At 40.5% G+C, this 14149-nt stretch overlaps 3 protein-coding genes across 5 annotated transcripts; 1 reads left to right on the top strand and 2 right to left on the bottom strand.

Moving 5' to 3' along the window:
* Positions 1 to 5560: 5560 nt before the first annotated feature.
* LOC108617967 (sodium-dependent neutral amino acid transporter B(0)AT3) lies at positions 5561 to 10995 on the bottom strand. Of its 2 annotated transcripts, none has more exons than XM_018013875.2 (7): positions 10847 to 10995; positions 9456 to 9859; positions 9078 to 9397; positions 7726 to 8683; positions 7454 to 7657; positions 6313 to 6734; positions 5561 to 5917 (listed from the first exon to the last, which is right to left on the bottom strand). In XM_018013875.2, the coding sequence occupies exons 2-7, from the start codon at positions 9543 to 9545 to the stop codon at positions 5716 to 5718; spliced, it is 2196 nt and encodes a 731-aa protein (XP_017869364.1). In that variant the 5' UTR covers positions 9546 to 9859; positions 10847 to 10995; the 3' UTR covers positions 5561 to 5715. The 2 variants fall into 2 exon arrangements, with proteins under 2 accessions (XP_017869364.1, XP_089330748.1); XM_089474622.1 differs by lacking the exon at positions 10847 to 10995 and adding an exon at positions 10514 to 10736 and having other exon boundaries at positions 9456 to 9532.
* A 166-nt stretch (positions 10996 to 11161) lies between these two features.
* LOC108617964 (alanyl-tRNA editing protein Aarsd1-B) lies at positions 11162 to 13113 on the top strand. 2 transcript variants are annotated; one of them, XM_089474627.1, is made up of 4 exons: positions 11162 to 11301; positions 11543 to 11647; positions 11700 to 12472; positions 12526 to 13113. In XM_089474627.1, exons 2-4 carry the CDS (start codon positions 11609 to 11611, stop codon positions 13007 to 13009), a joined length of 1296 nt encoding a protein of 431 aa, XP_089330753.1. In that variant the 5' UTR covers positions 11162 to 11301; positions 11543 to 11608; the 3' UTR covers positions 13010 to 13113. The 2 variants fall into 2 exon arrangements, with proteins under 2 accessions (XP_089330753.1, XP_017869358.1); XM_018013869.2 differs by lacking the exon at positions 11162 to 11301 and having other exon boundaries at positions 11362 to 11647.
* On the bottom strand, positions 13059 to 13996 carry LOC108617965 (mitochondrial import inner membrane translocase subunit Tim29). The gene is made up of 2 exons (XM_018013871.2): positions 13798 to 13996; positions 13059 to 13737 (listed from the first exon to the last, which is right to left on the bottom strand). The coding sequence occupies exon 2, from the start codon at positions 13726 to 13728 to the stop codon at positions 13153 to 13155; it is 576 nt and encodes a 191-aa protein (XP_017869360.2). The 5' UTR covers positions 13729 to 13737; positions 13798 to 13996; the 3' UTR covers positions 13059 to 13152.
* Positions 13997 to 14149: the final 153 nt, after the last annotated feature.

Below are 14149 nucleotides of genomic sequence, written 5' to 3' on the forward strand. Positions count from 1 at the left end.
GTAGACATACAATCTTAATGAAACTTTCAAAGCCTAATCATATGGTGAAAATGTGTGTACATTCTAAAGCACAAGTCTCTAGTACTTGAAATGCGTTTTGTACAAATATTCGCATCGATCAACTGTATATACACAGTAAATCTGAAGTCTCTAGGTCTAAAAGTGTTCAAATTAGGCTGAAAAACAAACTCGATTTTTCGATTATTCTCGATAAAGCAATTATCGGATGAGTTATCGAAAAAATAAGATAAACTTTTACTGCCTATGGTACACACGAGTATGCATGCCAAATTTCAGCTCTCTAGCTCTTATAACTTCTGAGATCGACGCACTTATACGGACGGATAGACAGGGCTATATCGTGCTGATTAAGAATGTATATACTTTATGGGATCTGCAATGATTCCTTCTACCCGTTACATACTTTTTCACAAAACCATTATACCATGATTTTCCATTTTCAATGGGTTCAGAGCATAAAAAAAACTCGATACTGCTCGACTATGAGAGCCACTGAACCCTTGGAACAACAGATAATTAAATAATTATTCGCTACGGGAACTTAACTACAGTATTCGGTAATCAAAAGCATCATAGTGCTTGTTTTTCATATGCGACGCTATATTTATCACTTGTTTTCATTACATTAAGGCACAAATTAAATATATAAAATAATGCAAAAATATTCGATATTTTGGCAAAAAAAATATTCCCATATAAATATATTTTTTGTTGAAAAATAGATATATTGATATTTCGATATAGTTTCAACAACCTAAATATGGATCTATATTTAAAATTTTACGAGATGCTTTAAAGATGCAACCGATATAAATTTATAACGAGTTTCGAGAAGGAAAAAAGTGTCAAGTCTGTAGCTCTTATATCTTCTAAGATCGACGCGTTGAAACATACGGACAGGCGGGCGGACGGACAGGGCTATATCGACTCAGTTACTCGTTCTGATTAAGAATATATATATATATATACTTTATGAGGTCTGCCACGCCTCCTTCTGCCTTTTACACACATTTAACAAAATGATCATACCCTGATTTCCCATTGAAAATGGGTTTTATACCCTGAAAAAAAGACAATATCATATTGCCTTCTTGGATAACTCATGAAACACTTAAAACAATATAGAATTATTTTTTCGGTTTCTTTTCGGCATATCTGAAAGAACAGCAAACCAGTTATTGGCGCACAGAACCAGTTAACATTTGTAAGGTATTGCTTGCCACTGTGCATTCCACTGTCAGTCGCTCGGTCGCATATAAACGTCGGCTTTTGCGGCGGCATTCGTCTTAGCTATTTCATTTATATTTCGCCTGTCTCATATACATTCATGCATATGTATACATATTCATGTAAATATATGCGTGTGTGTGTACATAGCTTACAACTGGGCATGGCTCAATTGCTTGATTGTCTTTCTCTCTCGATTCCACTCTCTTCGTTTCTCTCTTCTATTTTCAGCACATACAGCAGCAGCATTTGCTGCATTTCTGCTGCTTTTACTGTTGTTGGCGCCTGAGGTTTGTCTCTCCTAGGCTCCTCTGTTTAAGGTTGACTGGTGGTCGACGTCGACGTAGACGCTGACGTCGCTGTAAACTTCGTTACCAGTGCTGCTGCTTCGGCTCATGTTTTTGTTGTTTTTGTCTTACCATTTAACATGTCTGCTATCGATGGATTGGCTTTTGTCGATTGTTGCTGCTGCTGCTGCCACTGCTGCTGCTAATGTAGGCGCTGCCACAAAAACTATGCCAACAATTTGTGTGCAGGTGTCGCCGCAGCAGCAGTAGCAGCAACAACAACACCATGATATTGTTGCATTTGAAGTTTCGTTTTTAATTGTGCTCGCCTGGCTGGATTTCCATTACCATTTATGCAAAAGCTTTTCAAATTTGTGTGTGCAATCAATGGAGCCACAAACAGAAAGAAAAAAGTTATTTGAAGGCACATGAGCAGCGTTAGCGAGACGGCAAGACACCAACACCAACACCAACACCAACAGCAAGAGCAATAGCAATAGCAACATCAATAAAAACTGAAACAGCAACGGCAACAACAACAAACATCTGTAATTTTCCGCTAATTTGATGCCCAAGACGCTGACGGACACTGAGCACAGCTTAGAGCCTATTGAGTGCTTGCTTGCCCAGCTTGCTGCTACCTGGTTACTTGGCTCTCGTTTCCCTACTCTACTCACTGCTGCCACTTGGCGGCAACTGTTTCCGCCTGTTGCGCTTCGCTGCGGCGAGCCCAGGTGGGGCCAAAGGCGCTCGACTGCTGGCTGGACAACAAGTTAAGAAAGAATCACAGTTGTGCCAACCGTTAGGAATGCGAGCTATGAGTAGCAGCTGTGCCTGTAGTTGGCAAACTACCTGGCAAAGTGCCTGGAAACTCATTAGCTCTAGCCTGGCACAAGTAGATATGCTCAGCTACTACACAACCTATCAGATATCAAAGTACCTTAGCTGTGGACACCCTGCCATTGCACATATCTGCTATCAGCTGATGCTGTTTATTCTGTTAAGACCCCCACCTGTCCAGTTGTGCTACTGCAAGTAGTAGTGCTTCATTACCCAAAACATAAATCACATCAAACGGAACTTTTCCCCTTAGAAAATAAAAATGAATGTAGATAATTGGAAGTGCATCAAGCTATTACACTGGAACCCTCCTAAAAACCTAGAGTCATACAGACCCACTCTCCTACTTACATTTTGTGAACAAGATTCCGAACTCCATCGTTATATTTCAATTCGGATTCATTCCAACAGCGGAACTGTTGCACAAGGTAGTCAACCGCATATCAGACTTATTCCACGCCAAAAGCCAGAGCGAGATACCTGGAGTAAGCTCGTATGTCAAACAAGGACGCATTCTTGTTTATATATTGCTACTTCTAGCTACTCAAGTCCACCGAATAATAGAGATATGGAATATCAAAATTGCGGTACTGAGTAGTGTGCACTGTACACGCAACACTGAACAAGCAACAAATTTCGATATACACTTGGTATGCTATTTAAAGCATTTATCTTATTGACAATACAACTATACAATTATAAAGCCATCTCAGACAAGCGAGTGCTTAGGAATACACTCCATTTTAAACCGCATCCAAAGCGGTTCCCTTATCTTATATAAAATATTGGATAAATGATTCAGATTTAAAAGATTAAAAAATGTAAGAGAAAAACGGTTATCTTTAGCTTTTTACATAATTGCTTTATTGTCATTAGGTAAATTATTGTTATTGTTATTGTTACTGTTATTCAAGTGTTCTTCCATAGCTATAACATACATTGTCATATAATATTCAATATTATACTTTAGATTTTTATCTTTTCAATAGAACAAAATACAATATTTATAATAATTAATAATAAACAATAATAATATTATTATCAATTAACACATTCAATAAATACTTATCATAATTTCTCTTCGATTTCTTTTTCTATTTCAGGAAAATTGTGGGTTAGATTTGTATTTTGGGTCGGTTGGGATGTCTAAGTATTGGCATTGGTATAGTTGTATATGGCCTTAAAACGTCTTTAATAATTATTGTCAACATCGATAGTTTTTGTATATATATATTTTATATATATAATCTCAACTATAAATAGATGTGCGGGCTTATGTAAATGTAAATATTGTAGATCTATTTCAAGTAAATTAACACACACAAAAACATTCATTTGTATATATGTGTATATACTTACATAGGTACATATTGTTTTATTATCATGGAAATATATACATATATATATATATATATATATATTTCATATATGCGGAACTTCTCTTTTATAGTCATGCGATATCTTTTATTATCGATAAATCTGCATTAATATTTGTATAATTATAGAACTTTGCGGTACTCTAGATGAACGGTTTTGTTTGTTATGGTTAGGCATGGATCGGGTAGATATATGCTATATGAGTTAGTACCCGACATCTAACATACATACGCAGTTGTCTCTTATCACGTTTAGTGCTAACTATATTGAATACATTGAGTATATTGTATATATTGGATATTGATCGCAAAATCGTAGGCCCCAATCTCATCCATCAAATAACATTTAGATTACGTAATATGAATAAAGAAATAGATGCATATATGCTTCAACAATAGATATGTTCGTATTATTTATCTGACGACTTAAGAGCTAAGAATTCGTTCGTATCGTTTACTCGGAAAACAGAGAAGCGAAATTGAGTACTCGTAAAAGAATAATAGAATAGGGTTCAAGTCATTGGGTTTAAATTTCATTTCATCATCAACAACAACACAAAAAGCTGAGCGAATCACAACAGCGAATCATATATTAAAGTATATATGTATTTATATATGTATATAGGCAAATCGGTTTGTTTGTAAAACAATTGTTAGCGTTATTTGCCCCATATCGTATTATATTATTCGGTATTTAGATATATGCATATGTATATAGATCGCGTATAACTAAAAGAGATATGGTAAGGTTGCTTAGTCACTGAATATATACGTATACATACAATATAACATACTATATGTTACATAAGATAGGTAAAAGACAACTTAAAGAATTCTCACAAACCGTTAGATTTTTTTAGCTTTAAACATCCTTAAATGCTTTAGACACATTATAATTTAACATTTATATAAATATATATAATATATATATATATATTAGATATAGTCAGCAAACGTTTTTCTTTTTTTATTAACTTGGCATCAATTTCACTTTGCCTTTCATTTCCTTTCGCCTCTTTTCTTTTAAGTCAACAAAATTAAAGAATCAACTTCAAAAACGGAAATCAGAAATATTTTGACATATACATATGTCTGTCTGAATATGGGCAATGCCAAAAACAAAGCTCGACCATTGTATTGGTATGTCCCACTTATAGCTCTATTGAGGCAGAAAGAAAACAAATAGGTGCAATTGTCGACAATGCACGACGTGTAGATACCTGTGGCCAGATTTTACACACTAGCTTGTTTTATAAATAAGTATATATGATAATATTATGACACTCGAAAAACCCAGGATATATTACCAAACAGGAAATGTCCTTGGTATCCCCATGCCCATCGCACACCAAGCTACTTTGATCAATTTTGATAGCTCTTACACTTCTCGATATATTTACATATATCGATATTCTAGCTACAGGGTAAATATAGTTATATCCTAGTATCTGAATCCATATTGTTTGCTATGCCAACTGCTTTATACACATAGATATTTAGTTGTAGTACATTGAACATACTAAATGGAATTTTGTGAAAGCATTTTTTAGATATTTATGTGTTTTCTTTTTCAATTGATTATTATTAAAGAATTCTTTTTCGGTTCATACTCGTATTTCATCATTTTCTTATTTCTTGCAGTTGCTGAAACCGCGCAGAAGGCGCTAAGTTCACCTATTTTGTTTTCTGTGTTTTCTTAGGGTTCCTGTATTTCTTGCGGTGCGTTGCTACTTCTACAGTTGTTTTTGGCTTTGGACAGTCTTTGGGAACATATAGATACATACTTGGGAGCTACCGACACTGCATCCATTGGATTTTTATTTATTTATTTTTTTATTTTTTTTTATAGTTCATTTATATTTACAGTTAACTGCTTAATTTGTTTCTGTTTTCCTTATTATTTTTTTATTTTTTTTTTTTTTTTTTTTTGTTATTGTCGAGATTTGCAGATGACTTAGCCATACCTACTCCTCCTCCTCCTCGAGCGACTTTTCGGGTAACCCATACTTGGGACAGCACATGCCTTCCGTTCCATCCATGTTGAAGCAGAAGACACTGCGCTCCAGCTCGGTAGGCTCATGCGGCACAATGCCATGTACCTCCCTGAGCTCTGCTTCAGGAAACCAGGCGGGATCTGAGTCCTCAACCACCTTAATGCCACATAGACTAGAATTCAAAAAGTCAGATTCAACAGTGAATATGACCAAATTTACAAAAAATATATCCAATTATGTGTGAAGTAGCTTCGTTAAGCTTAGCATTGCGTTCTAATATGGTGCTAAAGCTATTTGATATACTTACATGTTATGTTATCAATAATAAATCACATCTAAGCTTTACTCTTTCTTAAAAATTTTATACATTTTGTAATCAAGTAAAAAGTATGTGAAAAAGCTACATAACAAATTTATTGTTATGTTTTTATATCTGAAGAATCTTTGAACTAGATTCCAATTAATATATGTGTAATAAATAATAAAAAATAAATAATTAACCGCAGGAATAAGTACGCATATTCCTATATTACTTTATTAAATGCTTATGAGACATACTTTACTTACCGCAATATGGCGACGAGTGGAATCCACAGTATGGATGAAAGGATCAGTATGAAAGCGATGACAATGCACCAGTGCGGCCATTCCATTTTCTCAGTGGCACCCGTGGCCGCGATCCAGGCCGGATAGCTGCTGCCCTCGGTCACCAGTTGGTAGAAGGAGGCCAGTAGGATGGTGACCATGGCACAGGGCGACAAATACTTCCAGCAGAACATCCAGTAGAAACCCGGCCTGGAGCCAGTCATCATCTCAATGTCATCGGAGAAGCGCCTGACACCATAAATATAGCTGATCGAGAGGCACTCGAACAGCGCAATGATCAGCAGTGGGAAATTGCCAGCAAAGCTGTCCATTAGCTGAAAGATGTAACTGCCAGCGCCGTTGGCAAAGCACATGGAGATCAGACAGCAGGAGAGGCAAAGCGCCTACAAAACAGAAACAGAAACAAGTAAGAAGGCTCTAGTCGAGACTGCTCGACTAAGAGATACCCTGAACCCTCCAAGCTGAGATTCTAATCATTCTGCACTTCTTTTATACACATATACATACACATGCATCCACACGCACGTATAATCACGCGCTCTGCGCTGCAGTGTGGGCAATATTATGAGGATTTACTTAATGAATAATTTCTTTTGTATATGTACAATCTGATCATATGGTTAAAATCTGTGTACATTCCACGCACAAGTCTCTAGTACTTGAAACTCGTTTTTTACAAATTGGGGGCGAAGTCGGCGTGGTATCCAAAAATCTGTAAATTACAAAATCTTCGTATCGATCGTGGTATACTGTGTATATACTGTATATACACAGAAAGTCTGAAGTCTCTGGGTCTAAAAGTGTTCAAATTAGGCTGAAAAACATAATCAATTTTTCAGCTCTCTAACTCTTATAACTTCTGAGATCCACGCACTCATACGGACGGAGGGACGGAGGGACGGACGGACGAACAGACGGACAGGACTATATCGATTCAGCTCGTATGCTTATCAAGAATATATATACTTTATGGGTTCTGCGATGATTCCTTCTGCCCGTTACATACTTTTTCACAAAACCATTATATCCTGATTTCGCATTTTCAATGGGCTCAGGGTATAACAAGTCTATATAGGATAAGTTAGGTGCGAAGGATACATACGCCCACGATATATTCCTTTGGCAGATTGGGAAAGAGTTTCATGTCCACCAGCGACGTGACCACGCCCTCCAACGTGCCAAACTGCGAATCTATTCCCAAGGTGAAGAGCATTAGAAAGAAGAGCACAGCCCAGAGCTGGGCGCCAGGAAACTGATTGATCGCCTCAGTAAATATGATAAAAGCCAGCCCTGTGCCAGATGCGCTCTGCCAAAGGGAAGGAAACAATTAAAGAGGACATTGAGTGTGGTAGACTGGAAGGTATCTCCACTCACATTGGCCAACTCCTGTTGTAGATCGCAAACGGGTAAGTTGTGCGTACGATTCAGGGCCACGAGGCCAGCTCGTTCCTCTGTGCAGCGGTCGAAGGTGGCCGTTGCCTTGAAGCCAATCACCGCAAAGACAACGACGCCCGCAAACATTGAGGTGCCGCAGTTGGTCATCGACACCAGAATAGCATCCCTGTAGCAATTGTTGTTAGCTGGATTGTAGGAGCTGAAGGCGATCAGGCCGCCAAAGGCGAGTCCCAGTGAGAAGAAGATTTGGGTGCCAGCCTCCAGCCACACGACCGGGTCGAGCAGCGTCTCCCAGCGGGGCGTGAATAGATGAGCCACGCCGTCGGCGGCACCTTTGAGTGTGATGCCCCGGAAGAAGAAGATAATGAGCACCACATACGGAAAGATGGCCGTCATATAGACGATTTTGCCTGACGACGTGATGCCCTGCACCATGCAGATGTAGACCAAAAACCAGGACACTATCAACGCAATGGCCATGTGATAATTAAAGCTCTCCGGCATGTCCACGCTCTCCGAGCACTGCAGAGTGGTGCGATACCAATAGAACTGGGTCGGCGACGAGGCCACGCACTCTGGCTCATGGTCGTATGTATAGTTCTTATAGAGCCGAGTCGGACAGTCGGCCCACGGCAATGGCGACTCGAAGCTGTGTAGCAAATAGATCAAGCACCAGGCAATTATCGTATTGTAGTAGAGCGCTACAATGAAGCTGACCACAGCCGACGAGATGCCAATGCCGCCCAGGTACGGCGACACCTGGCTCCACACACCGATCGCTCCCTTGCGCAGTCGTTGACCAATGGCCAGCTCCAAATAGAAAATCGGTATACCCTGTATGCACAGCATTATGAAATAGGGCACCAGGAAAGCGCCTCCGCCATTCTTCTGCGCCAGATACGGAAACCGCCACACATTGCCCAGGCCAACTGCGTAGCTGCAAATGAAGAAGAAGAAGAAGATTTTTATATTTGTAAATAAGTGTGCTCATTGAGTTATGAAGACCAGCTCACACCCGACTAGGAGATACCCGAAGCACTAAGCTGAACAGGGCTCAGTTCCTCCCTCTTCCCGACGATTTTAATGAAATGTACTAAATAAAATGAAAGACTGCGCAGAACATTGCTAGCCCATGCTCATGCTCAGAGTTATCTTCAACCAGTTTAATGCACTTCAACTTGGTTCTGAAATATCATTAGGGAAGTCTATGTATGATACATGGTCTAAGTCTTCTGCTCCAAGAGTATTCACCATATAGCATCATAATAGCAAAGAGTTAAATATAAGATCTGATAGATGAATATGATATTGTTAGAGTAATTATTGCTTACCCAATGGTGGCTAGCAGGAACATGATTTTGCTATCCCAGCTCTCGCGCTCCTCGCCCTCCTTTTCGCCCTCAACGATGTCCTGCTGCTGCTGCGGTTGCTGCTGTTGATCCACGTTAGCGGAGAGTTCGGCCTTAATTCGGCTAGTGCTCGCATCCGAGCCGAAAGGTGGCTCTTGCTCCAATTCGGATGACTCATCGAAGGCATCGGACATGAAGCCCTGATTCGTTGCGCCGTACATGGGCTGATGATGGTGATGCAGCGATGTGTGATGATGATGACTGACGCCATGCTCCTTGGGCACCAGGCGGCCACGCAACTCCTGAGTCCATAGAAATGGAGTTAATCTCAAATAGGTAAGACCTATAATATCAACTCACTCGCAGTTCCAATTGATCGATGCTCCTCTGGGTCTTGAGCACAATGTCGCGCGAGCTCTGACGGCGTAGCAATTGCGCTGTGTTCGCCATAGTCGATGTTGCGTTAAACGGTAAAAGTGTTCTTGTAGTTTATGTTTTACGGGTTCTTTGCTTATTTATTTATTTAAATCGTTGTAAGGTGGGAGGAAAATGCTTGTTGCAAGTGGGAAGTCGGCAAATGTTTTATGTGCAGGTGCTAATTTCCATACGCTTGAAGAACTGATTGCTTCACTGCTTATGGTGCGGTGCTGTGTTGCTCAGGTGACTAACGGCTCGATCGACATTCGCGTTGCATACTTTTGTGCACTAAGTAAAATTATCACTGGCCGCCATCTTAATTGCAGTTTGTATCAATTTCCTTCTTACTTGACAGTGAGAGAAATAGGGAGAGAGATAGAGAGAGAGAAAGTGCTAAACAAAAGTAACTTCGCATACACAGACAACTGAAGTCGAACGTGAAGTAGCTGAATGGAACGTAAACGTATCATGCAGACATAACAATCAATCAGCGTAATTACAAATAATAAAGACAACAAACATTCCTTCCGCCAGGATACCCACCCACTGACAGCTAGAAGAGTGAAAGCGCCCCGTGCATAATAAATCAATCAAACAAGCTTCACTATAACTATCCCGCAATGGGCGCACACACACGCACATTCAGACCCACACAAATACAAAAACACGAGCAAGCACCTCAACACCTACGCAGATTTATGTGAAAGGGTTTCAATCCAACATGCTGATAAGGTGCACTAATGTAGCCAGAGTAATGGGTTTACTTAATAGAATATCACAAAGTGCTAAAATGAAACTGAATTTTGTATTATATAGAAACCTTGACTCATACATACATATGTACAAGTTAGGCATCTATATTTTAACGATAACGATTTTTGATTACTGGATAGTCATTCAGCTGTGCATTCACTGTATTTCACTAATGTTGCGTGCAATTAAAAATGTTTATTTTAATGTGAATTAGCGTCAAGTTAATAAAGAACAACTGTGTTGCCTACTTTTTGGCTGGCACTTATACACACACACATATTTATATATATATATATATATATATATATATATATACATGCATATACGGTATGTATATATATGCTGAAATGTTCACTTAATTCAGTCTGTCCTTATATAACGATGCTTCAAAGCGAGCATAGGCCAAAGGACTCTTTTTGACAATGTCTGCACGTGCTGCTATGCTGGTTAGCGTCCAGGTGGTAGGCTCAACTATCACCCATTGTAGGACCACATAAATATATTTATATATACATAAATATATTATACATATATATATACATATTATGTACATATACATACATAAATCGTTATGAACGTACGTGCTTATCTTTGTATGTATGTATGTACAGCTAATACAAGCTAATCAACTTAAGGTCTAACAACGGGACGCAAGGACGTGCGCCGCACTGCTGGAACTGCAGGACGATGACAAGAAACTGTTGAGCAGACGGGATGAACACCAGGAGTCGCACTCACTGAGCTCTGCTGCTCAATTGAGCGCGCGCGCAGTCTACAACCAGGATACATGATGGCAGGCAACGTCAGTTAGAGCGAGACGGCAGCAATGGAGGGCGCTTGATGCTCTGAATTGGGAACGCTTTGTATAAATAGAAAAGGCCAAAACAGAGAAATGGCCAGCAACAAATTAAGCTACAACCACCACTAAGAAGCACAGCTGATTGGCATATGATTTTACATGTGCGCAACGAATTCTCAAATTCGTAAACAGCTACAACCGTTACTGCGTTATCGGAAAACAAACAAACATACATATGTAAGTATAACAGCTAATCAGCGTAATCTGTACAAAATAAATACATTTTCTAAACGTAATGTCAACATAAAACTACCCAAGCTCTTAAAGCAAAATCATATGTTCAATACGTAGAAAAATAATTCAACAATCGTCACGAAAGCAATAGTAACGTAATATATCGAATAAGCGCAGCAGTAATAAACCTCACGTTACGATATTTAGCGACTATATTTGTTTTTGTTGTTGGCGCCGCTTACAGGCGCTGTAAATTGCATCAGTTGCCAAAAGATTTCATAATTAACCCAAGCAAACTGCTGCAGGCAACATGGTCTTCAAATGCCAAGAAGACAGCTTCCTGAAACAGGTAAGCACCAAAAATTCCCTGTAAATGCAGTGAACTACATTAACGTTGACAGTTCCGGACGACCGTCGTCTCCTGCGACTATGCCACTTTAGAGTGGACCGGAGAGGACAGCAGCACAGAGCCGCGAAAACTGCGCGGCTTTAATGTAATCTGCGAGAATACCATTCTGTTTCCAGAGGGCGGAGGCCAGCCCTGCGACTACGGCACCATCAATGGACAACCGGTGCGTAGTGTCGTGCGAAAGGGAAGCACAGCAGTTCACTTTGTGGAGTCGCCGACCAGCTTTGAGGAGGGTGCCGAGGTTCAGCAGCATTTGGATTGGGCCCGACGCCTGGACCACATGCAACAACATTCCGGTCAACATTTGATAACCGCCTTGTTTGATCGAGAGTTCAAGTATGACACCACGTCTTGGTCGCTGGGTAGCAGTGTCTCTCACATACAGCTAAGCACTCCCCATCTGATTAGCCGTGAGTCCCTCGACTTAATTGAGCGACAAGCCAATGATCTAATTCGCGAGGGTCGCGCTGTCAGCGTGCTGCTCGTAGATCCAGAAGTTGCGCAAGAATTTCAGGATGCACGCGCACCTCGTGGACTGCCCAAGGATCACGAGGGACTTGCACGTGTTGTGCGCATCGAGGGCATCGAATCGAACATGTGCTGCGGCACACACGTTACCAATCTGTCGCAGCTGCAGTGCATCAAGCTGCTCTACGCCGAGAAAGTCAAGACAAATGTTTTGGTTTACTTCGTTGTAGGCGAGCGAGCATTGAGGAAGCTTGGAGAGGTCTTCGCACGTGAGCAACAGCTCACAGTGGCGCTTAAGTAAGAAGCCCCTTCGCAAGATAAACTATTTTTAATGAATCCAAATGTTTTAGGGGTGGCCCACAGCAGCATCTGGAGCTTGTGCAAAAGCTGCATCAAAATATAAAATCCACACGAAAAGCGTTTCAACAGCTGCTTAAGGATTTCGCCAATGCAGAAGCTGAGCGTCTGGAGAATCTGCCCAAAGCTGCACGACCCAAATATTTTTCGCTGCATCGACGTGATGGCATCGAAGTAGACTTTATCAACACATTTTTGCGGAACGCCCCCGAGGAAATATTCTACTTCCTCACCGTCTCTGAGGGCGTTTCCAGTGGCAGCTCAGCCAAAGGGCATATGGTACTGCGCGGGCAGCCGTCGCTGGTGGAGCAGTTCGGGCCACAATTTATGGACCTGCTTGAAGGCAAGGGCAATGGCAAGGAGAACAACTACCAGGGCAAGATCACAAATCTAGCCAAGCTTCAGGATTGCAACGCTCTGCTGGAGGCTTATTTCAAGCCAAAGAAAACGAACCCAGATCTGGCAGCCGCTTCTTAAAATGGCATGAGTTTTAACATTACAAATGATATTTTGTACTATTTAGCGGTTTTGTTCTTTAAAAGATGTAAATTTTTTGATATTAAACATAACTAAACAGGTAACAGGCATGATCACTAAATGGAGCATTCAAGGTAACAGCATCACAAATAATTGATGTCGTAGTTACGCATCTTCCACTTGAGGCGCCAGAACTCATTCCAGAATCCCACGTCGATGATGCGCTCGTAGAAATTTGTATAGCCCACTGTCGTGTATTCGCAGATTGCCGGGTAGGTGCAATCGTCCTCATCGTACAAGTCGACCCACATTAGTGTGAAGAAACCGAGCGAGAGTAGGCGCAGCTTCTTCTGGTTGATGGCACGCTCCAGCATAATCAGGTATGCAGCTGACTCTGGATTCTGCTGGGCCGGTGGAAGTGTTATCATGCGGTTTGTGTAGTTGCGCATCAACGTCAAGAAGGTGAGATCGTCTGGATTGTGTTTGGCCATCTGGTAGAGAGCGACAATGCCTGTGCCGTAGGCAAGCGATTTCTTGGGCTTCGCATAAGACTCCTTGATAACACCAAGACCCACTTCGGAGTAGTCACGCAGAAGTCCTTTCCAGTAGTTCGCCCACTTCTCAACGACAGTGCCCTTGAAGCGGGCCGGCAAAGTAAATTTTTCGTCTAAACGCGCACGCAACGCCGTCATACGACTGCCCACCTTAAGCAAACGCATTTTATGGCACTGTAATAAATAATTTAATTCAGGTTTATGCAACATAAAATAAAAATCCAAAATTGTTACGTTTTGTTCCGAGGTTTAGATTATTTATCGAAAGTAAGGTACGTTCTGTATGTAGTATGATATTTGTCTGTTTTCTGCTATCGATAACTATCGATATGCTTGCCATGGCAGCAAGATAAATAAATACGTTTCAATAGTGATTAATGCTAACACATTATGATATTCGTGGTTATTACTTCAAATCCTATAGCGTTTATTTTAAAGAAATTTAGTTCAAAGAATGACTTTACTGGCAATTCAATATTTTATGACCATTCTTAAACTGTAATGATAGATTTTGCGTTAGAAACTTCCATAAATTTTTGTTTCATAAACTTTTGAAATTCAGCGCAACGATAGGCGAGCTATCGAG

Source organism: Drosophila arizonae, chromosome X (genome assembly GCF_054131065.1).
Source record: "Drosophila arizonae isolate 15081-1271.41 chromosome X, UAZ_ARI_1.0, whole genome shotgun sequence".
Lineage (NCBI taxonomy): Eukaryota > Metazoa > Arthropoda > Insecta > Diptera > Drosophilidae > Drosophila > Drosophila arizonae.